Below are 26,062 nucleotides of genomic sequence, written 5' to 3'. Positions count from 1 at the left end.
AAGAGCCCACCCCAAACTTCAGTTGGTGGGAGGCGAGCATGTGCACATGTGTCACCAGCCTCTCTTCTGTGCTCTCCTAGACTCCCCTGGAGACTGCAGGAATTCTGATGGATTAATCTCATCACCTTATCGAGGAGGCACTTACAGAAATTACAAGGCCAGGCCACCAGCCTGGTTCTGCTGGCAACCAGCCGCAGGGACCATAAGACAAATTGAAAGGAACAAAAATAAGTAAAATTAGAATTCTCTCTCTCTCTCTCTCTCTCTCTCTCTCTCTCTCTCTCTCACTCTCACTCTCACATACACACACATACACACACACACAGAGGGTCAAGAACATCCCTCTTGACTTGCTGCTGGCTCTCAGTCCTGTTGCCACTCGAGCCCCAGGGTCATATCCATATCTTGGTCCCCGGTCTGAGCTACAGCCTGTGCTCCGTCCTCCCTCAAGGGATGGTCAGAGCTGTGCAGGTGAGACAGCAGGACACCGGAAGTTGTGTGGGAAGGAGTCCCAGGCGACACGCATTAACTGTCTGACTTCGATTGCCTTCCAGCACTGAGTCAGGGGCCAGAGCCAGCCTCTGGGCTCACACCTGAGCTGCCCTTCAGTCTGGCCTCTGCAATCACCTGCAAGTCGGGCAAATAGAGGTTTCCCCTCAGGGTTGTTGGCAAAGCTGAAGACCCAGTATGTAAATGTGAAGCACAGCCGCAGTGGTCGCAGATCTGTGTTAGCTCTCAGTGGGTACTGAGCACCTGCTGTAATACAGAGGCGACCCAGGCTGGGCAGTCACAGACAGGCCATGGGGACATCAGTGGTGGTCAGCAGGGAGAAGGAGCACCTTCCAAGAGGGACCTGGAGAGGTTGCCAGGCCTGGTCTGGGGCTGAGGGAGCCTGCTGGGTTTGTTCTCAGCTGTAGCAGTGAAAGCCTGGACATCTCGGTGACGCCTGCGTTCTAGGAGCTTATGACTGTGGAAAAGCAGTGGAGGAATCAGGATGGGGAGATTGGAGATGGAGAGCAATGGATGGAGTGGAGACTGAGGCCGAGTTTGGCTGTGCCTCTGAGCCACGGCTGAGACTTGGATGAGTTAGTTGATGGTTGTGTGTTTTCCTCTCTTCTGCTTCTGTTAATAATTTCACCATGCTTACACGAGTGTTGAAATGATTTTCACAGGAAGCCACACAAGTAAACACACTTAAGAAATGATTAGAGTCGGATAAGAGGGGGAGGGGCACAGGGCCTTCATCCTTCCTCTTCCTCTCCTCTTCCATCTTCCAGCGGGAGGACGATCTCCAGCCTCTCTCTGCAGAAGGGGAGAGAGCTGAGGGGTCTCCAGGATGTTCTGGGAAGCCAGTTTCCTCACCAGAAAGTTGAGGTAAGGAATTCCTGAGCCAGGATGTGTGGCCCATAGTTAGGTGTTAGTAATGGGGCTCAGAGATGTCACTCTTGTTCTTTGGTGAGTGCCTTTCTGATTTCCACGAGCTGTTTATGCAATTAGGTGTGCATGGCACAGGGGATCTGGGTGGCTCACTTCAGTGTGAGCCTCAGTTTCTCTGTGAAATGGGGCTCTGATGTACCCAACTTAGGGCTGCGGTGAGGATGGAGGGAACTGATACAGGTGATGTGTGTAGTGGGTGAACAGTAAACCTTGGCGTGGATAGAAAAGACAGGGAGGCCCTCTGCTCCTTCCAGAGGAGGAGTCTGGGGACAGTTGAAATGAGAGACCCCATCATTCCTTTTCTTCCTGATACCAGACAAGTTATAGGTACCCAGTGCAGCACGCATGTTAGGTAAGTCACAGGAAAGAGTCTGCAGGGTGGATGCTGTTCCTTGCATAGAAAAGGCAGCCATAGCCTGAAGACCATCTTGGAAAAGAGTTGCTAAAAAAGCAGCAAGGGCCTCTGGGAGCCTTGGAAGGAAGATCAGCACAGCCTTCACTTGGCCTGGTGGTCACCTGACACTGCCGAAGTGTGAGCCTCAGGCTTCCGGTCCTTGCAGCGGGGAGGTGGCTGGCAGCATGGGTGCTGCAGGTAGCGCCTGACCTGGCTGCCTCCTGGAGGTGGGCAGCACCAGCCCTGCCTTTCTGGGGCTCAGTACAGGGCTGTGCTAAGAATATTATAACCCATTTAAGGAGTGATGTGGAAACTGAATCACAAATGCTTTCTCCCACAAGGAACTATTATAAAATAACCACCTCATGTTGGCTAGCTCTTAACTTTTGCTTATTATTGTTATTTTTTCCTTGGTGCTAGGGCTCTAACCCGGGCTCTGGTACATGCTGGGCAGCATTCTACTTCCGAGCTATATCCCTAGCCCTCTCTACTTTTCATTTTGAGACAGAGTCTCACAAAGTTTCTCAGGCTGGCTTCCAGTGTGTGTTCTCCTGCGTGCTGGAATTACAGGTGTGCACTACCACACTGGGATTGCAGAGTTTTAAAGGAACTTTCCACACAGTGTCTTGCTTAGTCTTTTGGTCAGGAGCTAGCCGCACACTGTTTTGCACATGAAGCAACTGACTTGGTGGGAAGAAGGTAAACACAACTGGCAGCCTGGTCTCCCCTGGGTCCTCACACCATGGGCTCAGTGTCCCTGAGGCTTTCTCCAGCTGGGGTGGGGCTGGCCTCGAAGGAGCTGGAGATGGAGATCAGATCTGAGCGGATGTTCTGGTCAGCACAGGTGTGTATGGGGGTGCTAAAAGCCAGCTCAGTGAGTTTTGATGTCCCCACGCGGTGGTGGCTTCATAACCAGAAGCGACCACTTTCTGGAGAGACTTTTCCTCTGCAAGGAAGACCTGACAGTTCCGGTTCTGAGGAGCCTGACAACCCTGTCTCTGTCTGGTTTAGGGAACATCGAGTATAGCTGCCCGGCCACCAATGAGTGCGAGATCACGAAGCGGAGGCGCAAGTCCTGCCAGGCCTGCCGCTTCATGAAATGCCTCAAAGTGGGAATGCTGAAGGAAGGTAAGAGCCCACCCGCCACAGCACGCCTCTGGCTCCTCCCACTAGCAGGGGCGGGGCTGCAACAAGCTCTTGTCCTGCAAGCCCACCTTGCGTGGGTTAAGCTCTCTCCAGGGTGCCACGCACTTCTCCCCACACTGTGCACACCACCCTCCTTCCGACAGCTGCACGAGCTGCCTTCACTCTTCTCTGTGGCTCCGAGCACACCAGATGGCGTGGAGCTCATTCTGCCGACAGTTGCTCTAGGTCTCCTCCAGCTTCACCTTTTTTCTCTTTTCTCCTTCCCTAACTGCTCCTGTCCTCTACTTTTCTAAGTCTGGATTTAAACTTGTGATCTTCCTGCCTCAGCCTCCCAGCTGGCATTGCCAGATGTGTGCCACCATGCCTGCCTAGCTTTTGGTTTCTCCTCAGAGCTACTTAGTTTGAAGAACCTTGTTCAGTGTCATTTTGGGGGTACTGGTGTTGGTGTACATTTTCTCCTTTCTCTGGCTTCCAAGGGGAGCCCCTTTGTGAGAGGTCTGCAGAAGCCCAGCCAGCCTTTAGGAGCACTCTTTGGGGCAGGGACCTAAATTAATGATGCATCTTTAGTGTGAAGCGTTAAATCTTCATGCCATGGAATTTGGAGGCCCCCCACTTCCCTTTCTGTTCTAGGTCCCCTTTGTACCTATATAGCTCTTGAAGTGAGTTCAGAGTCACCCTTTTTGTCTGCATAGCATGCTGCCTTTGGTTTGGTTTGGTTTATCGAGACAGGGTTTGGCTGTGTACTGGGGCTGGTCTTGAACTCACTGTGTAGTCCAGGTTGACCTCATACTCACGGCAGTTCTTTTGCCCCAGCTCCTGAGTGCTGGGGTCACAGGTATGTACCACCACGCCCAGAAGCTTGCTGGCTTTCAGAATGTATCTCATTAGTCACTTAATTTAACCCTTTTATTCTTGATGGAGACACCCCAAGCCAGCTGCTTTCTTGAGGGCGCCACTGAGGAAAAATCAGCCCTCTTTCTAGGCTAAAACTGAGCTGTGTTGGATCTGCTGAAAGACTGCATGTTGGTTCTTCATCTTTTTTTTCTCAGTGATGGTGATCGAACCCAGGGCCAAGGGCATCCTAGGCAAGCATTCTACCACTGAACTGCAGGCCTAGCCCAGGGCTGGCGCATTTTGACTCTTCACAGTTTGAGTGAGAGTGTGTGTGTACACATGTGTGGTACTGGAGATTGAAGCCAGGGCTTTCACACTGATTGAACTGCATCTCCAGCCCTTTCTCTTTTTAATTTTTTAAAATTTTTAATTTTTTGGTGCCAAGGATCGAACTCACAACTTCATGTTTGCCAGGCAGGTGCTTATGCCACTGAACTAAATCCCCAGCCCCTCAGTCCTTTTTTTTAAATTTTTTTTATTTTGAGACAGGGTCTTGCTGAGTCACGAGGTTCAGGCTGAACTCAAACTTGGGATTCTCCTGCTTCAGCCTCACAGAATTCTGGCATTACAGACCTGGGTCTCTTGGCTCCCACACTGGCCTCTTTCTGCTCCTTCAGAGCCCCCTCGGAAGGTGTGAAGAGTTGCGCCTTCCTGCTCTCGCTGATGCTCTTGCCACCTTGCTTTCCTGGCTGGGCATGAGGATGCAGTCTGGCTGGGGCCAGCTGTCCAGGGCCTCTCCTGGCTGGAGTGTGCAGCCTCTGAGAAGCCTTGTTGTCATTGCACCTCTGAATTTTAAGAGTGACAGAGGGGCCCAGTGTGGTTGGAGCGTGATGCCTTCCTGGCTACACACTGGCCCCAGGGGAGCCAGGGTTGGTGTTGGAGCTTCCTGGGTGGGGGCACCGCTGCTCCCTCCCTGGACTGTCCTGAGGCTCTTGGTGCTGGGAAAGGGGGCCACGCTCTAGTGCCCCCAAAGGGGCACATGTTGGAGGGATGCCCGGCAAGAGAGGGAGTGTCTGAGTGTTCAGCTATGACACCAGGAATGACATTCATAAGAGAAACAGGACAAACTGGGGATGATGGTGTTGAGAACAAGCAGAATCGAACTGAGTGATCCCTGTCCCTTCCGTAAGTTGTCCTGTGGTTGATAGCCTCTGGCTCAGGTGACACCCGGTTATTCTGTCCCCTGGGCAGATGGGCTGATCTTGAGAAGGCTGTTTTGCAGCTCTGCCTGGGACAGTCACCAGAACATTTTTCTCTGGTGCTGGTGGCCCAAATCCAAGAAGGCCCAGATGACACAAAGGCTCCTGAATGTGGCAGGCAGATGCCTCTGGTGAGCGGTCCACTGAGCCCTGGGGAGATCTGGGATCTACAGCTCCGTGGGGACCGGCCCCTCAGGAGCTGCGGCCTCTTCAGGAGCCTGGGTCCCTGCCAGCCAGAGCTTGGCAGCTGCGGGGCTCTACCTTTGTTTGGGGGTCCTCCTGGCTCCGCACACAGGGCCGGGCTCCTGGGACAGCTCGGGTGCCAGTCTCTCTCCGCTGCTTCCAGCACAGGGTCCCCCAGTGGTCCCAGGCATTGGGGCTCCCCAAGTCTTAGAAGGAAGAGTGTGAATGTCACCTGCTGTCTTCCTCTTTTACTCATCACCTTGAGATCCTCTGTCTCTCTCATATTTTGAGATTTGGTGTCAGTGTATATTCCAAGTAGGTCTAAAATAGCTATGTAGCCCAGATCTTCCTGATCTTCACTTCAGCCTTCTGAGTGCTGGGATTACAGCCATGCACCACCACGCCCAGCCTCTGTTACTTTTCCTTTCTTTAGTAAAATAATCAAGGAGACTATTTCATGATTGAGGGCCCCCAGCAGTTACTGGGACAAGGGTCAGATGTGTGGCTTCCTAGGTCTCAGGGACCCAAGTTTGTCAGATTCCTCAGCTAGTGGGGACTGACCCGGGGTCTGTGGGTTTCCCAGAGCAGGCTGTGGATGGTAGTCTTGTCCATCCATAGCAAATCCAGGATATGGAAACCTGTATTTTCAGGGGAGGAAACGTAGTTTTTCTCTTTCTATACAAACTTGAGTACAAAAATCTGAGCTGACTGGGGACTGGTGGCTGCAGTCTCCAGTTCTGGGCACGCCTGCTGCGAGGGGCTGCTCCTCACACCCACAGGCCTCCATTACTCTCCCTAACAGGGATGTTATTACCGCTTATCCGTTGCCCGCTATACACGAGCATTCAAAGGGGCAGCTCCTCCTGGCAGAACCTACCCCGGCACTGCTTTGACCCATAATTCCTGGGAACACTCAGTGTTAGCTTCAGCGGAGTGTAGCAGCAGCACCCTGGGAGGCTGAGGCAGAAGGATCAAAAATTTGAGCCCAACCTGGGCAACATAGAATCATACCAAGATGCTGACTCAAAGTTAAATAAATAAATAAAAAGGACTGAAATGCAGCTCAGTGCAAAGGTCCTGAGTTCAACCCAAGTACAGATGGTGGGGGCAGATAGTCTTTTCTTGCTGTGTCCCATGATGCAAACGTGTCTCCAGCTGCCCTGATCTTCTTCCTGGATTTCCTGGTGGGAATCTTAGTGGTATTGTTGTGCACTAGCCCCTTCTCTGGGTTCTAGCTAGAATCAGGATGGGAGGATCCCCCATAGTCGAGCTTCACAGCCTGGGTAGAGTGTGGATTGACTCAGCCTCCAATCCCGAGGAACCCTAGAGACTTTGTTTGCTGCCTTTCCCAGGGTGCTCCCCACATCTTCAGTACAGCGCTGGATTTCAGCCTCTTTTCTTGGTCAGTTTGATCTGCAAACTTCACCTTCTCCTCTCCTGGCTTTGCTTCCCTGCAGCCTTGGCCTCTGGGGCTGCTCCTCCTCCCCCTCCTCTTCTCAGCCCCTGCCTGCTGCTCCCCAAGTGTTTTCTAAAAGATATTTGATTTCAGCGAGAGCTGGGCTGCCATCCATGCTTGTGCATGCGCTGTCTCTTTGTGCTTGTCGGGAAGGTGGAGGGCTCCTCCGGGGATTCTGGGTAATTGGGTTAGTGGCCAGCTCATGTCAGGAAATTAAAAGGAGGCCCTGATCAGGTTTCTGCTGCATGGGATTTAATGGCTTTGTATTTATAGAGTATTCTGCCTCTAGCCCATGCCAGAAATACCACTTTTCTGGCCCCGTGAATGAAGAAAGAGAATAAGAGATGACTCGTCTTTAAAAATTCTTTCTCCTTTCCAAAACACATTAGTGTTTTGAAACAAACCCCAGCTCTCCAGCCCTTCAGAGAATACGCCTGAGCCACAGCTGGAGAACTCTATAATGTATGCCTGTGTCCCCAGAGCTGCTTTCTGTCCTGCACATGTGCAGCCCCCCATTGCATCTGACAGCGCACACGATCTTTGTGCCCTGCGGGAGATGAGCGGACTCAGTCCTTACCCCTGCTTAGGAGAGGTTTGGTGTTGGGGTTCTGGAAAACAGGTTCAGGGGTCACTTATGCCTGATAAAAACCCAGCTGTACTGTTTTTGAGGCTCTTTGGGCACGATGCTTAGACTTCTATCTTCTCTTCCCTCCTTCATAAAATGGGAATATAAATGAACATTTTCTTCATATTTCCCATCTTTGGGGATGCCTCTAGGGTTGTGCCATGATGCTGATTTTGATCATTGATCTTGAGATAGATATTCTTCATCATGTTGTAACATTGATTTTTCTTTTTATTCCATTTTTAATTGACAAATAACTGTGTGGCTGTGGGGTACAATATGATATTTTGATCTATGATACATTATAGAAGGGTCAAGCCAGTGACCTCATCAAAAATTTTTTTATGGTGAGAACATTAAGCATCTATTTTAGCAATTTTGAATATGCAATAAATTACTATTGTTTGCTGTGATCACCAGGTAGTACAACAGATCGCTAAAACTTACTCTTCCAATCTAACTAAGACTTTGTACCTTTTGGTCAACATCTTCCCTTTCCCCATCCCTCCCTAATACCGATTTTCCTGTCATCCAGGAAGCAGCGTTGTACCCCTATAGCCCCCTCTATACTTTGGCTCATGATCTTGCTTCATATTTTCGTGAGAAAATAGAGACAGCAACAGTCAAGTGGGAGATTTTGTCCTCTCTCTTCCCCGCCCTTCCTCTTGGCCTTCCACCCTCCTGTTGGGAATGGAACCCAGGGCCTTGCACATGCTAGGCAAGTGCTCCCCCAGAGCTACACTACACGCCAGGCTTCCTTAAAAATTTTTATTTTGAGACAACAGAATCTCACTAAGTTGCCCAGACTGTCCTCAGACTTGTTTGTGGTTTTCCTGTCTCAGTCTCCTGAATACTTGCGATTATAGGCATGTTCACAAACATGCTCTGGTTTTCCTACTCTAAAAACAAAATTAAATTTGAAACCCTTCATCTGCATCCAGATATAGCCACTTTATCCATGCTTCTTCCATCAAAATTTTCCAAGGACTAGCTGGCCGTAGTGGCTCATGCCTGTAATCCCAGCACTCTGGAGGCTGAGGCAGGAGGATCCTTGTGAGTTTGAAACCAGCCTGGGCTACAAAGTGAGCTCAAGGCCAGACTGAACTGCATAGCGAGACCTTGTCTCAAAAAAGACAAAAAAATTTTTTTTCCAAGGACCACGGCATTTGCTATAGTCCTATCCATCCTCACCCCCCATTCTTATTTATTTTTTTTTAAGCCAGTCAAGTGTAGCAGTGTGTGGGGGGATGGTATAGCAACTTTAGTGACACTAATGTTAATAAGTTCTGATAACCCATTGCCATCGGACCAGCCCCCCCTTTGGCTCTTTAAAAATCCCCTAAAAAGCAAACATTGACGCTGGGCATCTGTAATTCCTACACTCGAGAAGCTTAAGCTAAAGCAGAATAATTATGAGTTCAAGGTCAGTCTGAATTACATAAGATTTGGTCTCTAAAAACAGCAACAATAATAACAACAATAATAATGATAATAAAACAATGGGTGGATCCAAAAAATAATAGTATGTGATATTAGGTAGGGTAAGGCTAAATTTCTATCATAAACAGACTATTTTCTACCACTGAAACAAACAACCCAGAATGGTAGAAGTTTAGTCCTCCCTCATTTTGAATGAGATAGTTAAATGACATGGTAATGTGGAACTGGTTGGCAGCTCTGCCATCCTCAGCCTGGGGTTCTACCTGAGCTTTCCATCTTGAAACAGCTGTAAGCAGGAAAAGTCTACTCCAGGTCATTTGTAGGGCACACAGTCCTTTCAGTCACAGCCCGTTAGTGAAATCTAGTCACATGGACACACCTGTGCAAGGGATGCTGGGAATTGTAGTTTTCACCTGGGATGCCATATGGCCAGCTGAAACTGTTGGTGTTAAGGAGAATAACATAGAAGACGAGTATTGTTTCTCAAAAATATACGCGAGTTTAGACAATGGAATATTACTCAGTAAATGGAGGCAGTTTGAGACTGTCCTCATAAGTGAAATAAATCTGACTCATATTTATAAATATTGCATTGTGTCTCTCCTATAAAAATAATAACTGAAAGAATAATAAGATCCAAAATATCTAATAGATATTGTAATAATGAAAGCGAAAGAAAATGCTCAAAAGGCTATATCTGTGTGTATGTTTAAGTGTGCAAGACAGATAACTATACTACTAAGTTTTTGTTAGTTCATCAAACAGGATGGTTTGTACAGGATGGTCATTGTGTTTGATTGTCCACTTTTTATGCTTTGATTTTATAACTTGAACAACTACTTCTAAAATGGCAACATGTTATTTATATTAAAAAGTATGTCAAGCATAAAGAATGCTGACGCCTCTACACAATGTGAGATAGAGGAAAGCACCCTTATTTCAGAGGTGTCTTTTTGGGTGGTCTCATTTTCATCTCTTTTCTCTACCCTCAAGGTGACCACTGTCCTGGAATTGGCACTATATTCACCTTGCCTTTCATTATAAATTTACTATTTGTTTTGTTTTTTTGGAGACAAGGTCTTGCCGTGTAGCCCTAGAAGCCTTCGATTCAGTCTTCCCCCTTGGACCTCCCCAAAGCTGGGATTACAGGCATGTACCACTAGGCCTGGCAACTTTGCCATCTATTTGTACTTTAATGATTTTGTGGGTTTCTTTAAAAAATGAAATTGTGCTACATCTTCTGTATCGTGATTATTTAATATTTTTGAGGTGAATGCTTGTTATTGATCCAGACATGATGGTTCATGCTGTAATCTGGGCACTTGGGATACTGAGGCAGGAGAATGAACTATGTAGTGAAACCCTATCTCAGAACAAAACAACCCTGCTAGTTGCATGGCGCTGTAATTCATTTAATGTTTCCCTTCTTCTCTCCTTCCCTCCCCCGCTAAACTGGGAATGGCACCCAAGGCCTTTACACTGAAAAACATTCCCAGCCCTTCTTACATGTTTGTTTTGGAGCGGAGTCTCACTGAGTTGCCCAGGCTGGACTTACACTTTTAGTCCTCCTGTCTCAGTCTCCCAGAGTCCTGGGGTCCTGGGAGTACAGGGGTTACAAGTACAGTCCTGGGAAACCACAGCCAGCTTCGAATTTGTCTGTGTACAGCAGAAGTCAGTAACCACTTTACGTTTTGCAGACCGCAGGCCACTGTCCCAAGTGCTCTGCCCTGCTGTTGAAACCACATGATGCGTGATGAATGAGCAGGGCTGTGCTTGGTAGAAAGTGCAGGAGGCTGGATTTGGCCCTTAGACCACAGTTTGCTAATGTGTATGGTATAGAGTTAGTTCGTGAGGTTATGTTTTATATGGCTTTTAAACTTCTGGCTTTTATGGGGTCTGAGCAGGTTTCTTGGTTGTATGTAAATAGTAGAGGAGTTCCAGGATGTGTGTCTTCAGCTATATGGCATGCTAGTTAACTGGTTTTGATTTGGTTGTACTGATTTACATTTGCTTTTGTGATGCTGGGTATGGAACCCAGAGCCTTGTGCATGCTAGGCAAATACTCTACCACTGAGCTGTATTCCTGGTCCTTTTTATTTTGAGTGAAACTAAGTTGCCCAGGCTAGCCTGTCACTTGCCATCCTCCTGCCTCAGCCTCCCTTCTGAGTAGCTGAGATTATAGCTATTTGCCACTCAGTCCAGCTCTGATTGATACTTTTATCAGCGGTATTCAGATATTCCAATTGCTCCATAGTGTTAGCATTGTTTTTTTTTTTTTTTTTGCTAGTTATATAAAACTACTGATAAATATGTACTTTTTCCACAATGAGATAAGCATATCTCATGCATTTGTTACCACTGAGGGTTCCTTTTCTACTTTACTTTTTCTGCTGATTGCAGAATGTAATATATAATGCTATATAACATACTTAGATACGTGATTTTTCAGTTGTTAATGTAAAAGTCTCCCCATTTATATGTCCCTTTATGGAATCCTTTGATAAATGGAAGTTAGTTTCAGCAAACCTAACAAATTGCATGCTTCAGTCTTTTGCTTTGCTTTATGTTATCTGAAAAACTTTTCTTCAGCTGTTGTTGTAAAGACACTTCTCCCAGTCTCCCTCCCACGTTTAGGTCTCCGTCTCTGGGCTGATGTTGACATTTTTATTGTTCTGTCTTTTGAGACAAGGTCTTGCTATGTAACCCAAGGTGGTCTCAAGCTCATGATCTTTCTGCCTCAGCCTCCTGAGTGTTGGGATCCTGGGTCATGATGGCCAGCTTTTGATCTTGACTTTGGTGAGATGCTCATCTCTCTACCCACTCCACCTGTACCTTTGAAAGTGCCCCCTGCCACCTCTGGGCGAGAAGCCTGGTTCTTCGATACGTGCAGCTCTTTGGCCTCTCAGCAGCATGCCCAGTGTTCCCTACACCCTTTGCTCATGGCTGCCCAGACCATGCTGGCCTCCTCTGCTCCTTATCTCATTTCTGTGCATTCTTGACTTGTTGGCTCGCTCTGCCTCTTGATGATCTTTATTTGTATTTATTTATTTATGTATTAACTATTATAATTTTTTTTGAAACAGGATCTCACTATATAGCCCAGGCTGGCTTTAAACTCGTGACAATCTTACTGCCCCAGGCTCCGGAGTGCTGGGATTATAGGCAGGCTCCACCACGCCCAGCCTCTCTTGCTGATCATTACATTTCAGAGCTATTTGAGTCTTGGAACCGACCCTCTTCCCTGCCCATACCCTGCCATCATCTCTTCTAGATTAGGATCTGCTAGGCGCAGATGACTCCATCCTAGCTCTGGGGCTCCTAGCCTTACCCTGGATGCTTAGACTCAATATCTAACTGCTATCCTGGGCCCCTTAGGAGGAGGAGCTTGAGATTGGCACCGCCCTGTCTTCTCGACTCCCCATCTTCACCTAGGGACATCGCCTTTCACTCAGTCACTGTCCAGAGTGTACATGAGATTCTCCTATGTTTTTTCTTCATCACTGTGGTCACGATTCTGTAACCACTGGACACTTACATGTCCTAACTGGATTTGTGATTTTGCTCTTGATTCTGTTTCTTCCAAGCCCCATAGCAGTCTGAGGATCTTTTTAAAGCAATGTGTAAGTCTGTTGTTATGTTTTCCACCATCCATCGACTCTCCATTGACTTAGAATAAAATTCAAATACTTTACCCTGGTCTGCCAGGCCTCCCACAGCCCAGCTCCTCCCTATACCATCAGTGTCAAGAAGGAGCCGCCCTCTTCTGTCCCTTCTCTTTGGTCCACTCTCCTCCAGCCACATCTGCTCTGTTGAGACCCAAGCTTGACAAACATCTTCCTTCTTTTTTTTTTTTATTTTTTTATTTTTGTCTTTTTTGAGACAGAGTTTCGCTGTGCAATTCAGGCTGGCCTTGAGCTCACTTTGTAGCCCAGGCTGGTCTTGAACTCCCAACAATCCTCCTGCCTCAGCCTCCTGAGTGCTGGAATTATAGGCATGAGCCACCACACCCTGCTTTAACATCTTCCTTCTTAGGACATCCAGACTGTTCCCTCTGTGCGGAATGGAATGCTGTGTTGGAGACCGGCTCCTTCTCAACCTTCTGGACCCAGTTTAAATACCATCATCTTGGAAAGACCTCCCTTCCCACCCCATTGCTTGCTATTGTATCTCCTTCATTCTTCATTGAACATTTCTCAGTCTGAAATTATCTTGTTTGTGCATTTGTTTGTTCTGGCAGCTTCTAATAAACACAGTCATCATGAGGAATTGGTACAAATAAAAAGCACATCTTGATCCTTTTTTTTACTTTCCCACCCTCTCCCCTCCCAACTCTCCCGTCCCCACATCTCTTTCCCATCTTTGCATAGTGTATCTCCATTTCTTATCATCTTTTATTTTGTTCTTTAAATTGTTTATACTTTCAGTTTCTCGTTTAAGAGAAACCAAGAAACCATGGCCGTGTTCAGCCTTTCTTGTGTAATTTATTTTAATTAGCATTGTGTCCTCAAGGTATATCCATTTTCCTACAAATGACTCAAATTTATCGTTTGTGGCTGAGTATATCCATTGTGTGTATCATATTTTCTTTATCCATTCATCTCATTGGTGGACCTGTAGGCTGCTTCCAAGATTTAGCTATTATGAGTCATGGTCATTCTTAATTTGGACCACTGCATGGCAAATTGCCTTTCAGTGGTACGTTAGCCATGGGGTGGGTCTTGACTGCTGGTAGCTCATAGTTGAAAGGCTTTGAGGCTCTGCTGGCATCTGGAGGCAATAGTGTCTTGATTGACAGTGGCCACGGCCGGGCTAGGAAACAAAAGGTGGTGGCACAGACGACAGGTATTTGCACATGCCTGAGCTGACCCCCGGGCCTCATAGCTGGGAAATGACAGAGCTCGGTGGAGTGGAGTCTCCTTGGTAACGTGGACCTGCCCGTTCCAATGCGTTGGCCACTAGCAAAACCTACAACACCTCCTCAGAGTGGAAGACACAAGGGGAGGCCAGGAAGGGACATGTCACTACAGTTCGGGATGTTTCGGGGCAGGGACAGTGCAGGTCTGTTGAAATGTCCTTCTGGACATCTCGGGCAGAAGCATCCAGAGGATAGAGCAGGACAGCAGACGCTTGTCAGTAAGCAGAATGCTGGGGCTCTGTGTTACCTAGTGGGGTCCGGAGTCCTCATAGCTTTGGCAGGAATGCTGGGGAGTAGGGTGTAGTCCTCCGAGGCGATCCACCAGATTCGCCTCCCTGGAAGAACCAGCTGTGAGATGTATGGCCAGGGTCAACCTCCAGGTCCCCCGAGAAGAACACTTGTGAGATGACAGCATTGAAGACCCAGACCTGGCATACAGTCAAGAGTTGCTAAAGGAACTTGGAGAAAATACCCATTCCTGGGCATCTCCCCAGGCCTCCTGCCTCAGAACCCGCCTTGGAGGGTTGGCCCTCTTGTGCGTGCTTTTGAGGGCTTTCCAGGATATTCTGATGGTCATTTAGGACTAGTAGCCACAAGTTTGGGACAACAGAAAACAGGATCGAGGCACCTGCAAATAGGGACTCAGATCCTCCCCTAGTGTTACCTAGTTGTGTGACCCTGGGCAAGTTACTGACCGTCCTAACCATCTGTGTTCTCCCGGGACCGGCAGTAATCCTGTAGTTGTCCCTTCCGCATTGTTACACAGCTCAGGGGAGATGAGTAGGAACCTGCCTCGTAAAGGGAAGCATTGTGCCACGTGAACCTGCCTTATGGGCTGTTGTACGGGTGATGGTGGTGGAGGGAGCTCTGGATGAGGGCAAGAGGGAAGTCTTGACCTTGAACACTTCGCAAGCTCATGGGGGATCCTACCTGACTCTTGTCCCAGATAGGAACTGGGGAGTGAGGATGCTGACCCTGAGGACTTTGCTCCTCCCGCCCTGTCTAAGCTGCCCCTGTGGGAAGAGAGGTAAGAGATGAGTGACTGGAGGGCAGGACAGGCTCAGGGCTGGGTGCAAAGCCACACTGTGAAGTTCTGGCCAGCTATTTTTAGTGCCTGGATATAAAAGAAAGAAACTTAACTGGCATTGGCGGCTGCCACCCCTGAGCGTTTGGCTATTTTTACTTCTGAGAGACTGGGATCTCATCCAGCTTAGGGAGGAAAAAGGAGAAGAAAGGAGGCAGGAATTATTTTACTTCCATTAAGAAAAAAGCCAGAAGCCTGATCTTAGCAAGTCAGCAAGAGGGCATCTGATCAGGTTGGGAGTCTCCGGGCTCTGGATGTTGTCACGAGGCCTCTGGGGACTGGAGAGACTGGCAGATAGGGTGTGGCCTCGAGAGGTCAGGGAGCCCCTTGCCATGACCTCTGCTCTGAGCAGGGATCCTGCAGGCATGGGCCCGTGATGAGGTTTTGGGGTAGGAACAGATACAGCTATGACTGACGGAGGTGCCTCTGTCCTGGGCTGAGCAGGGAAGACACTGAGCTCTGGGGATAATCAAGGCAGCATCTGTGGAAGTGCCGTGTGCTTGTAGGGACAATTTGTTACCATATCTGAACCCTGGTAGTTCTAACTGTAGGGACACAGCTCTCCTCGGAAAAGCAATTCATGTGGACTCCACTGCCCGAAGGTGAAGGGAAGGAGGGTCGTACTGAGTGCCTGCTGTATTTCAAACCCTCTGCCTCATCCATCTTGCGTTTTATGTTTAGTTCTACTGCCCTTAGACAGGCGAACTATTCAAATCAATTTTTTACAATAATACTAGAGATTGAGCCCTTCCAGGGAAACTCCGAGCTGTATCTCCAGCCCTTTTATTTTTTGCCCCTAGCCTTTTTAATTTTATTTTGAGCCCATCTCCTTAAGTTGCCCAGGCTGGGCTTGAACTTGGGATCCTCCTCCTTCCGCCTCCTAGTGGCTGGGATTACCAGGCATATGTGACTGGCTAAACGTGTTTAACAGCTTGGTTCAGATACCACAATAGTTAACCTTAACTGCCAACCTGATTGGCCTGGGAGCTGCCTAGGGCCTTCTGGATATGTACCAGCAGGTCACAGCGATGTGACCTTGGCTGCTTACTCCGTCTCTCTGATGCTCTTCCCCTGCTCTACTTCCTGGCTCCCATTAACCCCTTCTACCGTGATCCTGTCTTGGAACCAACCATGGATAGATTCTCTGAAATGGACCAAGCCACACCTCTTTTTCTCCTCCAAATTCTGGGCGTCAAGCATTTGGTTCCAGGTACTAGAAGGCTGTCTAATATAGACCTGTTCACCATTTAAAGAGTATGCCTTGTTGGACTTTGGTATATTACATCATTTTATTTGTGGCAAAATATATGTCACATAAAACTTGCCATTTAAAAACCATTTTAACGGTGTGATTCAGCGGCACTAAACACATTTACAGTAGTCCAGAAGCCTCATCACTGTCTGTTTCCCAGACGTTTTCATCAGCCCCAGTGGAAACTCCGTACCATTGAACACTACCTCCTCCTCACTCTGGCCTCATCCATCCTTCAGTAGTCTCCAGCCTACTTTCTGTCTGAATTTAGCTACTGCCGTGGTCTTTTTGTATGGGGCTTATTTCACCAAGCATAGTGTTTTTAAGATTCATCCATATAGTGCAGAATGCTGTTTGTTTTTATGGCTGTTAGTCCATTGTGTATATGCACACATTTATCTGCTTGCTCCTGAGGCTCCCTGGGCTTGTTTCCAGTCTGTTCCAGTCCCTGCTTTTAGTTTTTTGGGATATACACCTGGGAGTAGAATTTTTAGGTCAGATGATAATTCCGCTTAGCTTTTCAGAAAACAACCACAGAAAACTTTGTGCCTTGCACACATCTACTAGTTGACTTTTCCACTAGTATTTTTAAAAGTATTTAAACTTTTTGAGACTATTGTACACTCATTTGCAGTTGCAAGAAATAACACAGAGAAGACCTATGTACCTTTCGCTTAGGTTCTGGTGACATCATCTTAAGTACAGTGATGCGCAACCTGAACATGGCACTAGTACGGTCAAGATACAGAATATCCCCAAGAATGAAGTGTTTTTACCGTAATATTAGTTAATACTAAATTGATCATTTACTATTTGCTGTCTATGATGTTTTAAGCACTAAACTATTGATTCAGTGGGGATTAAGTTAGCACCCCAGTGAGATATAGGCCGTTAATTACCTCCATTTATAAATTTTTTAAATTTTTGGTACCAGAAATTTTGACTTTGCATTTGCCGGGCAGGCACTGTGCCACTGAACTGTATCCCTGGCCCCCTTCCATTTTATAGATGATGAAAGAGAGGCATACAGAAGGGAGAAATTCAAGATGACTCGGGGAGCTAGGATAGCATCAGGGGTGATATCCAGATTGGATCCCAAGACTACGGTTGTATGTCTTTCTTGCTTATACTCAAGTTATAGGATCTAAAGGTGCCAGGCATGTTGCTACCTTCCTGTAATCTCAGCTGCTTGGGAAACTGAGATGGGAGAGCTCCAAACCTGAGGACACCTGAACAATTTAGCAAGGCCCTGTCTCAAAATAAAAATTTTAAAAAAGGGCTGGAAATGTAGCTTAGTGTTAGAGTACTTGCCTGTCATGTGCAGGACCTTGGGTCCAGGCCTCAGTGCTGCAAAGATTTAGGGGTTTCTCATATTGCCATGGTGGGGTGATGCTTTTTCTGGTCTTTGGCTCAGCTTGCAGGCGTCATCTCTGCAGTGTTGTATATTCTGTGATCAGATTTTTTTGTATTCATGAAACACTTCAGAAATGTAAAATTTTTGATTTGTACAGATTAGGGGATTAAACAATATTCAACAGTAGTCACTTAAAGGATATATATTTATTATAGTACTTGGACATCTGTGACACTTTAAGTATTAGCATTATTAATGCTTTTTTATTCTCCAAAAGTGCCAACGGAATGATAAGATCTAGTACTCCCAGATAGTAATTGTAAGTTAATTAGTATTTCAATTGTGCTTCCTGAGTCTACATTTTACAAAATTTTCTAATATATGGACACAAATACTGAGGCAAGTCTTACTTCAGATTCAAAGCTCCTTTTGCTGGGCATTGTAGTATGTTACCACACTCAGGAGGCTGAGTCAGTTTGAGGTCAACCTGGGCTACTTAGTGAGACCTTGTCTCAAAAAGAAGAGAAGGGGCTGGGCATTTAGCTCAGTGGCATAAGCGCCTGTCTTACAAGCGCGTGGTCGTGAGTTCGATCCCCGGTACCCAAAAAGGGGGGGTGGAAAAGGGACTCTTTTATCCCTTACCCAGTTGGTATTGGGAAGTCACGCCCTTATTTCAAAAGTAATTGTCCTGTATATCAGCGAGTGAAGATTGTTTTCTGCTGCAAGTTATGGACCTCTTGACAGTTAGTGACTTAAGCATGGTAAGGTTAATGTCTCCTCCTTACAGGAAGTCTGGAGAAGGGCAGTTGCTGGCATTGTGTTGTCTTCTCAGTCATAGCGTCGAGGACTCAAACTGTTATTTTTTTTTCCCCCCTCTGATGTTCTTTGGAGTCCTCAGATGCTGCCTCATGGTTACAAGGTGGTTGCCACAACTCTTCACCTTTCAGGTCAGAATAGCCATGCTGTAACAGTTGTATCAAGGGCATTTGTTTCTTTATCCAAAAAGCAATATAACCCTGAATCCTCACCATGAACTTTTCCATACAAGTCATTGGCTGGAACCAGGCTAGGTACCCAGCTCTCATTGTTTGGGAAGCTGGGGATTTGGACAGCAGAATTGTTGGGACTGGTTGGGACATGTTGCCTCCACCCACAGAATCCAGATTCTGCTGGTATGGAAGGGAAAAAAAGGAATAGAGGTGGGGTAGACAATAGTTGTGTCTGTGGGAACCATCTGCTGGCTTCTCATTGTACTCAGGGAACGCAGTCCATCCATTATCTCCCAGGGAGGGGCTTCTTCTTTATTAGAAACACGAGTGGCTTACTTAATAAAATCCACGAATGCACTGGCAGATAATAAGTATAGATGTAGCTGACCAGTGTTTGCTTTGGCACCGTGTGGAGGACTTTGTGTGTCTGCCTACCATTTCTACCTTCCACCAGCTGACAGTTCTCAGTTCAGAGCAGATCTCACCAATAAAGACGAATGTACCACGGTATCGCAGGCGAAGATAAGTGTACGAATGTGTGCCCTGGCCTGAAATGAAGGGTACTTGGCCATGGAAGGAAGGTGGAGGCGCAGACACAGAGTTGTCTTGGTGAATGGAGGGCGGGTGGGAAGTGATCAGGAGATGGGATTGAGCTCAGCCTGAAGGCAGACTTGCTGGGCTTGGGCTGCTTTGAGGGAGGCGATCTCAGAGACTGGCAGGGCAAAGGGAAGCTGTGAGGGCTGAGGCCCAGAGAGCCCTGTTTTCCAGCTCTAAGAGGCTTTGTTCTGGCCTGACAGATCATCAGGCCCTTGACTGCCCACCATAGGTGAGTGCCAAGCTCAGGCTACAGTTAGGAGGGAAGTCCTTGCCCTGGGTCTGCCCGGGTCCACCCAGGGATGGCACACACTTGCTTGGAGTGGAGGGAGTCCTGTTTTTGTTGCCACTGCTGTCACAGAGAATGAGCTGAGGGATGCAGGTGGTTCCAACTCCATCAGGGGTCTGAAGGCTTCTCACTGGGGCATTCAAGGGTGAACCCAGGATAACCTGTACCCTTGGAAGCCTTTATATGGGAGCCTCTGTCCTCCACCCTAGGTCTTTGTCCCCCACCCTCAGTGATCACAGGCAAACCTTGACTATGGAATGGGGGTAGAAGAAATATAGCTGGTCTGGGCAATGTCCCTAGAAACCCACTTGTTGACTGGCCCAGGATGTGGAGGGAAAGAGCCTGTGGTGACCTGGGCATCGAGGGCTAGGTGAGTGCTGAGGTACAGACAGGGGCTGCCAGAGCTGGCCTGCTGTGAGCCATGCAGCCATTGGTTGTTACCACTGCCTCCGCCCCTTGCATGATGGCACAACTGAGGCCCAACACGCCCTCTACCCTGCCTCATGCACACACATTGTTCTGCCTGGAACCCTGGTGTCCTGGGCTAGCAATTAGGGGATGTGGCTGGGCTGGGGCTGGGGAGAGCAGACGCTGCACATTAGGCTTCAGTTGTGCATGATTAAACCCAACAGCCTCTTTCCTTTTTCAAACACAATAAGCTGATAATTGATACATTTATTGATCAGTGCTATTGACCACTAGGCTGTAAAGATCTGGAGGAGAAAACTTAGAGGAGAGTTTATCTTTTACTTCTCCTGAAGGTCATGCATTGGGATGGCAAGGAACTTCTTATACTGGCTCTTTTATTAGACAAATGACTGAATCTCTCTGAGCCTTTGTTTTTTATTTGTAAAATGAAGAACAGAATACCCGTGCTATCTCTTGTGAATTAAATAAGGTGATGCGTACCTCTGTCCTGTGAATTATGCTATCATTGGTTTAGATTTTTTATTAGAAATAAGTTTGCAATACATGATGAATACTTTATCGTGAGGCCTAATTGTTAATGTGACTTACTCAGAAGGCCTTGGATAAGGATGATAATATGAGCCGGCACTGATTCCTGTGTCTTACACGCCAGTGGGTGCCAGGTACCACAGCAGATCCTACGGACCTTAGGGGCCCATGGTTGATAGGGGAAGCCCAGGAGCTCCTGAAGCAGCACCAGCCTCTGTGGCCTGCATTGAGTTAGAGAACATTCCAGAAGGAGGCATGAACAGAGTTGGCAGCCGCCTATCTCTTTAGTTTGTTGAGCAATAGATGGTTGCATTTATTTGTTTGTTTATTACTTGGATTGAACCCAGAGCCTTGGCACTGAGATGTTTTTAAAAAATTTTTTTTTTGGTATTGGGAATGGAACTCAGGGCTTCAAGCTTGCCCGGCAGGTGCTGAACTACATTTCCAGTCTTTTACATACTTTTTGAGGACAAGTTTTCTGTAAGTCATTAAGTTGCCTGAGCTGAGCTCAAACTTTTGATCCTCTTGCCTCAGCGCCCCCAAAGTGCTGGGATTGTCAGCATAAACTGCTTGTTTCCAGTTTTGTTGAGCAGTTCTCGCAGTCTGGCTGACAGAACCCCAGGTAAGGCTGGCTGCTGGGGACAGAGCTCAGGAGACTTGGCTGCTAGGAGAGGGGGAGCAGGGCTGCCCCTGCACTCAGGGGTGAGAGGACAGTTTGCACCCTGCACAGATACAGTGCTTGGTGAATGGGGGTCCTCACTGTGCTTCATGGGTGAGGTTTAGATTTTCATCTTGGTCTTCTCATTTCCAGGGGAGTAAAGCTCAGCGAGGGTGGGTCTTTGGTGTTATGGGCAGTGGTCTTCTATGGAGATGTATCTGCAGGGTGAGGGGCAGAGAGGGCGGAGGGACCAAGCAGCAGAGCTGAGCCACAGCCCTCCCTGCACAGGGACCAGGTCTGTGCCAGTGGGATTCAGCTGATCCCAAGAGGCCCAGGGTGCTGCTGGGGTACCCTAGAGGAGCAGTGTTACACAGACTCCATAGTGCATGCTGGTGCCATTACCAGGGGCTGATTTTGATTCCCCTGGCCAACCCTTAGAGGTTGGTCTTTCCCGCAGGCCCCAAAGATGGTGACAGGTCCAGGCCATACTTTGAGAAGAAAGGCATCAGAGACGGCCCAGCATGCTGTCTTTCTGTGCATACCAGCAGGGCTTCGACTCTGTCTGGGGCTTTCCTTGGCACAAGCCAGCTCAGCCTGGGCCAGGGAGGCAGGCAGGAAGTGCCAGGGAAGCCTTAATTGGCAGCTGGTGGGCCCAACTGCTTGCTCCCAACATTTGCTTGCTCAGGAGCACAAGTGCCTGGCGCTCCATCCTCTGACGCAGCCTGGACATCCTTGTCATACATTTTGCTCTGTGATGACTATTTCCGACCCCAAAGGAGGAATTTGGGGTTACTGGGGGCCCCTCAGAGGTTCAAGGACCATACTTAATGCTAGAGGAGAGCCTGGTGTACCCATGACATGCTATAACCAGGACTTGGGGCTGCCCCAGTCAGGCTGCACCCTCCTCTGCTGATGTGCCTCCCTGGGGTGGTTCCCTTGGCAGTGGTTGTGTCACAGGGTCAGCTCTGCCTTCCCAAACAGGAAAGAGAACCCAGACCTCCCAGACGTCAGGCAGGGGTGGGGCATAGTCCTAGATAGGATGAGCCCAATAGAGGAATTACCTTCCAATAGAAATCAAGGGTGGGATCCCCCTACTTAAAAGAAAAATGCTTATTATAGCTATGTGTAGTACCAGGCACAAAAGTACCAGGCTGTGTGGTGAAAAGGATGTTGTTGGTGCAGGTGCTGACCGCAGAGTCCCTTGAGTCCCTTCGATGGCCAGAGGGTTCTGTGGGCTACTGTGTTTGTTTTCTAGAAGAGGATGGGGCTGGAGCCTTTAGCTGGATGGACACAGGGGTCCTCAGCAGTCTTCACCTGAAGTTCCTTAGAGCAGTGGTCAGTTAAAGGAACTATCCTTGCTATCACTGCTGAAGGACACTTCCTCTTGTGTCAGGTGCTTGAATTTAGTAGCTGTGTGTCCTATCGAAAAACAGCCAGATCATCACCCCTGGTGTGAATAGGATCTAAACTATGGATTCCATTTGTGTGTTTTCCTAAAAGTAAGAGATGCCCAGAAAATATCATATAGCATGATGGTTTTGAGACAGGGATTCATTATGTAGTTTCAGCTGGCCTTGAGCTCAGTTTGTAGCCCAGGCTGTCTTCTCCTCCTGAGTGCTGGGATTATAGGCATGTATTCCCACACCTGTCTCTAGCATGATTTTAGGAGACATCCTCTGAAAGTAGGCCCTTGTTTTCTGGGTAGGTCTTATTTTGGGGAAAAACAGGGATGGTTACAGTTACTCTGACTTTCTCTTTTTTTTTCCTGGAACAAGACCTAAATGTCCAGGGCTAGCTTGCCTACCTCCCCAGAGCTAGGCAAGGAACTGGGGGAAGGACACCTGCTGCTTTTGTTGCAACCCGAGAGCTTCCTTAGATCTGGAAGTGTGAGTCTGTGGGCAAGGGACAGGCGGGCCCTGAAGGCCAGCTGATGGGGCCTCTGAGGGCAACACTCTTGAACTCTGGGGACTGAGCAGAGGTTCCCCCTGGTGGTCGGCTGAAGCAGCAACTGTGCTTTTCTGAGAACTGTGTTCTCTGCTGCTGACTTTTTTTTCCCTTGAGGCAAGGTCTCACTTTATAGCTCCAACTGGCCTTGAATTCACTACGCAACTCAGGCTGGCCTTGAACGATTGCAGGGATGTGCAACCACACTCAGCCCAGATTTATATTTCATCAATCCCACTTCACTGTCAGGACAAGAGCTGTTCATGATAGCCTGGGTCCAGGAATCAGGGGCTTTGCTTTAGTTCTGGCCTGGGAGAGCTCAGCACAGAAGCAGAAGTAGATCCTGGATCACCAGGGACGCCAGCACCATACTTCTATCCCACTGCCTGTTGTGCTTCTCTGTCACGTCCTCTGGCTTCCTGTATGTCAGCTCCCAGTTGGTGGCCAGTGCAAGCTTGTGTGCTCTTGGGTAAGGCACCTACCTGAAGCTCTGTGTGTTGGTTACTTTTCTTTCATTGCTGGGACAAAATACCTGAAACTCAAATTTAAAGAAGGAAAGGTGTAGTTAGCTCAGTTTTGTGGAGGTTTCAGTCCATAATTTGCTGGGTCCACGGCAGGGTGGCTTGTGGCAGAGGGCAACAGTTCATGGTAGTAGAAGACAACATAAGTAACAAGAGCCAAAAAGGAAGAACTGGAGAACAAGCCTCTTTCTGTCCCTTATATTGTATGTAGGCCACATCCACTTGGGTATAGCACTCACATCCATAATCCCAGCACTGGACCATGAATCAATGACAAACTCTAGAAGCCCATTCCCGTGACTGCATGAGGCTTTGGGACCACATCCAAACACAAACCATAACACCCTGTGTTCTCAATTTGTGGGTGGGAGGTGTCTGTCTGGACAGCAGGAGCTGTGGGTAGGGCTGGCTTCTGGAAGGCCATGTGAGCACAATGGCAGAACGAGGGTGTCTCCAACACGAACAGTAACAGGGCTGTCACTCCTGGAAATGGATATCAATGTGAAATAGTCACAGTAGCTCCTAAATGTGCAGCCGAGGTATCGCTAGGCATGGGTTTCCCAAAGGTGGCTTGGACCACCTACCTCGCCTGGTCCACAGGGGTGAGACTCAGAAATTGACTTGGGTGATAATCACTCACCCACCTGGATGCTGCTTCTGTGAAGCCTGAAGGGGCCTGTTCATCTTTTAGGGAGTGGCTGCCCATGCAGGGGCTCTGCACAAGTGGTCTCCTCCCTCCTTGAACTCCCACGTTGACTTAACACAAACACACAGTGCCTTCTCCCCCAGCATTTGAGAGAGGGCTTTTCTATGTTTTTGCTTTTGGAGCCGTAAAGACTCAAGGGCTGGAGATGGGTTTCAAGAGAATACTGAGACCTGAGAGGCAGGAACAGTTCTGGGGTGACTGCCTTGGGCCCGTACTCTTGGGCAGCTGTTGCAGGATTGTCCAGCACCCTGGCCGCAGGCTGGCTATGCAGGGATGACTCTGAAAGGTTTAGCCAGTGCTGAAATTCCAAAATCAGCACTTTGCTAGTACCCCTGGTGACATTGATCAGCTTCTGACACCATCTCTTTTTCCTCTCTAACAGGTGTGCGCCTTGACCGAGTACGTGGAGGCCGCCAGAAATATAAGCGACGGCTGGATTCAGAGAGCAGCCCATACCTGAGCTTACAAATTTCTCCACCTGCTAAAAAGCCATGTGCGTACCAGAGCAGTGTATGCCCTATTTCCAGCTTCTGTACCCAGAACATCCGGCATCCTGTGGGGAAATGCCATCTCCTCACCGCTGGGTTATGAGGCAGTGTGGATATTGGGGAGGGGACATCAATGCCTGGCATGGTTACCCAGCTTCACTCAGAAGGCCTGTCCACATGGAATCACACAGACTGTGAGTCCAAATGAAGCATGGCCCTAAGAAGCCATGGGATCCATCCTTGCTTCTCTCTCCCCCCACCCCAGGTTACCTGGAGGAAATCTCCCAACAGCCCAGATCACTGCCACCTACAACTTTTAGGAGTCCAATGGAGGAGGGGAATTCTGGTCACATTTAACCCGGCTGTTAGGAAGCTAACCTTTCTCCCTCACCACCCCAGGCTGTACCCTGCCTGGCCCCTCTTTTTTCCAAGCATTTACCTTTCTCTCTGATCATTGCAGTGACCAAGATTGTCTCATACTTACTGGTGGCTGAGCCAGACAAGCTGTACGCCATGCCTCCTGCTGGCATGCCTGAGGGGGACATCAAGGCGCTTACCATCCTGTGTGACCTGGTGGACCGGGAGCTTGTGGTCATCATTGGCTGGGCCAAGCACATCCCAGGTGAGTCATGGGCCCAGGTATGGCCATGGGATGTTGGCCAGGCTCCCCAAGGCCTGCCATGGTTGAGGTCCTGATGCATGGTACCCAGGAGGCCTGTGAGATCCTTGAAAGCCTGCTTTTCCTGGGAACCCTCTCCTCTCCTGTGGGACTGGAGGAGCGTGAGTGTTGGAATGCCCAGAAATTCTTATGAACTGCTGGGGCCTCTAGGGAACCGGTTCTCATTCTGTAAGGAGCTGTGGGAACAAGTTTCCTCTAAGGGATAAAGTGTAGAGTTTCCCTGTAGACCTTTGTGGACTATGCTAGAAAACAGCTTGCAGAAGGGATTGGCTCTCTGTCATTATATAGAGGCAGGTACAGAGGAGCAGTTGAGAACATGGAATTGGGAATGATATTGGAATTCAGATTTTGGATATACAGCTCACTGGCTATGTAGCTGTGGACAGGGACCCTGACCTCTGAAGGGGGAGTATGAGTGCCTGCTTTGTGCAGAGCCCTGGGCAGCTGCATGCTCACCATCCCCCTGCACGTTCTCTTGCAGAGCCTGGCACTTTATTTGGATCCCATGAGCGTAGGGGCATTTCTGTTGTCGGAAGTACATGCAGTGTGCCATATGGGCTTCTCCACACTCCATGTGGATCCAGACCCCACACTTAGTCTCTCTTGGTCTGGGTAAAGATGTGAGCTCATTTTTATTTTTGTAGACATGTATGCCTACAGATCGCTACACTACACACACCTTGGGATCTTCCTCCTTCCCTCCAACAACTTGGCTCAGTGTGGTGATGACATCCTGTTACTCTTCTGGCAGGAATCACATCCCTCCCTCTGCCCCCACACCCCTATTTCTAACTATGTGACATGGGAAAGTTTATCCTGCAGTCTGCAGATCCAGTTTTCATTTGCTATACCCTGGAA

The 26,062-nt window shown here is 48.3% G+C and overlaps 1 protein-coding gene across 5 annotated transcripts in view; it reads left to right on the top strand.

Moving 5' to 3' along the window:
* Esrrb (estrogen related receptor beta) overlaps positions 1-26,062 on the top strand; it is a 160,895-nt gene that overhangs the window by 120,967 nt on the left and 13,866 nt on the right. For 4 of the 5 annotated variants that reach the window (XM_013155363.2, XM_003472321.4, XM_063241521.1 and 1 more), the window contains 3 exons: positions 2,843-2,959; positions 24,420-24,530; positions 24,986-25,147. In XM_013155363.2, coding sequence (XP_013010817.1) covers positions 2,843-2,959; positions 24,420-24,530; positions 24,986-25,147 — 390 coding nt within the window. Of the gene's footprint in view, positions 1-1,225; positions 1,375-2,842; positions 2,960-24,419; positions 24,531-24,985; positions 25,148-26,062 lie in introns of those variants that run through there. The other variant, XM_063241523.1, reaches the window with a different exon arrangement.

Source organism: Cavia porcellus, unplaced genomic scaffold (genome assembly GCF_034190915.1).
Source record: "Cavia porcellus strain 051 isolate PalLab524CR breed Dunkin Hartley unplaced genomic scaffold, mCavPor4.1 scaffold_31, whole genome shotgun sequence".
Lineage (NCBI taxonomy): Eukaryota > Metazoa > Chordata > Mammalia > Rodentia > Caviidae > Cavia > Cavia porcellus.
Note: the sequence above shows the minus strand (reverse complement) of the source record. Positions and strands in the feature narration are given on the sequence as shown.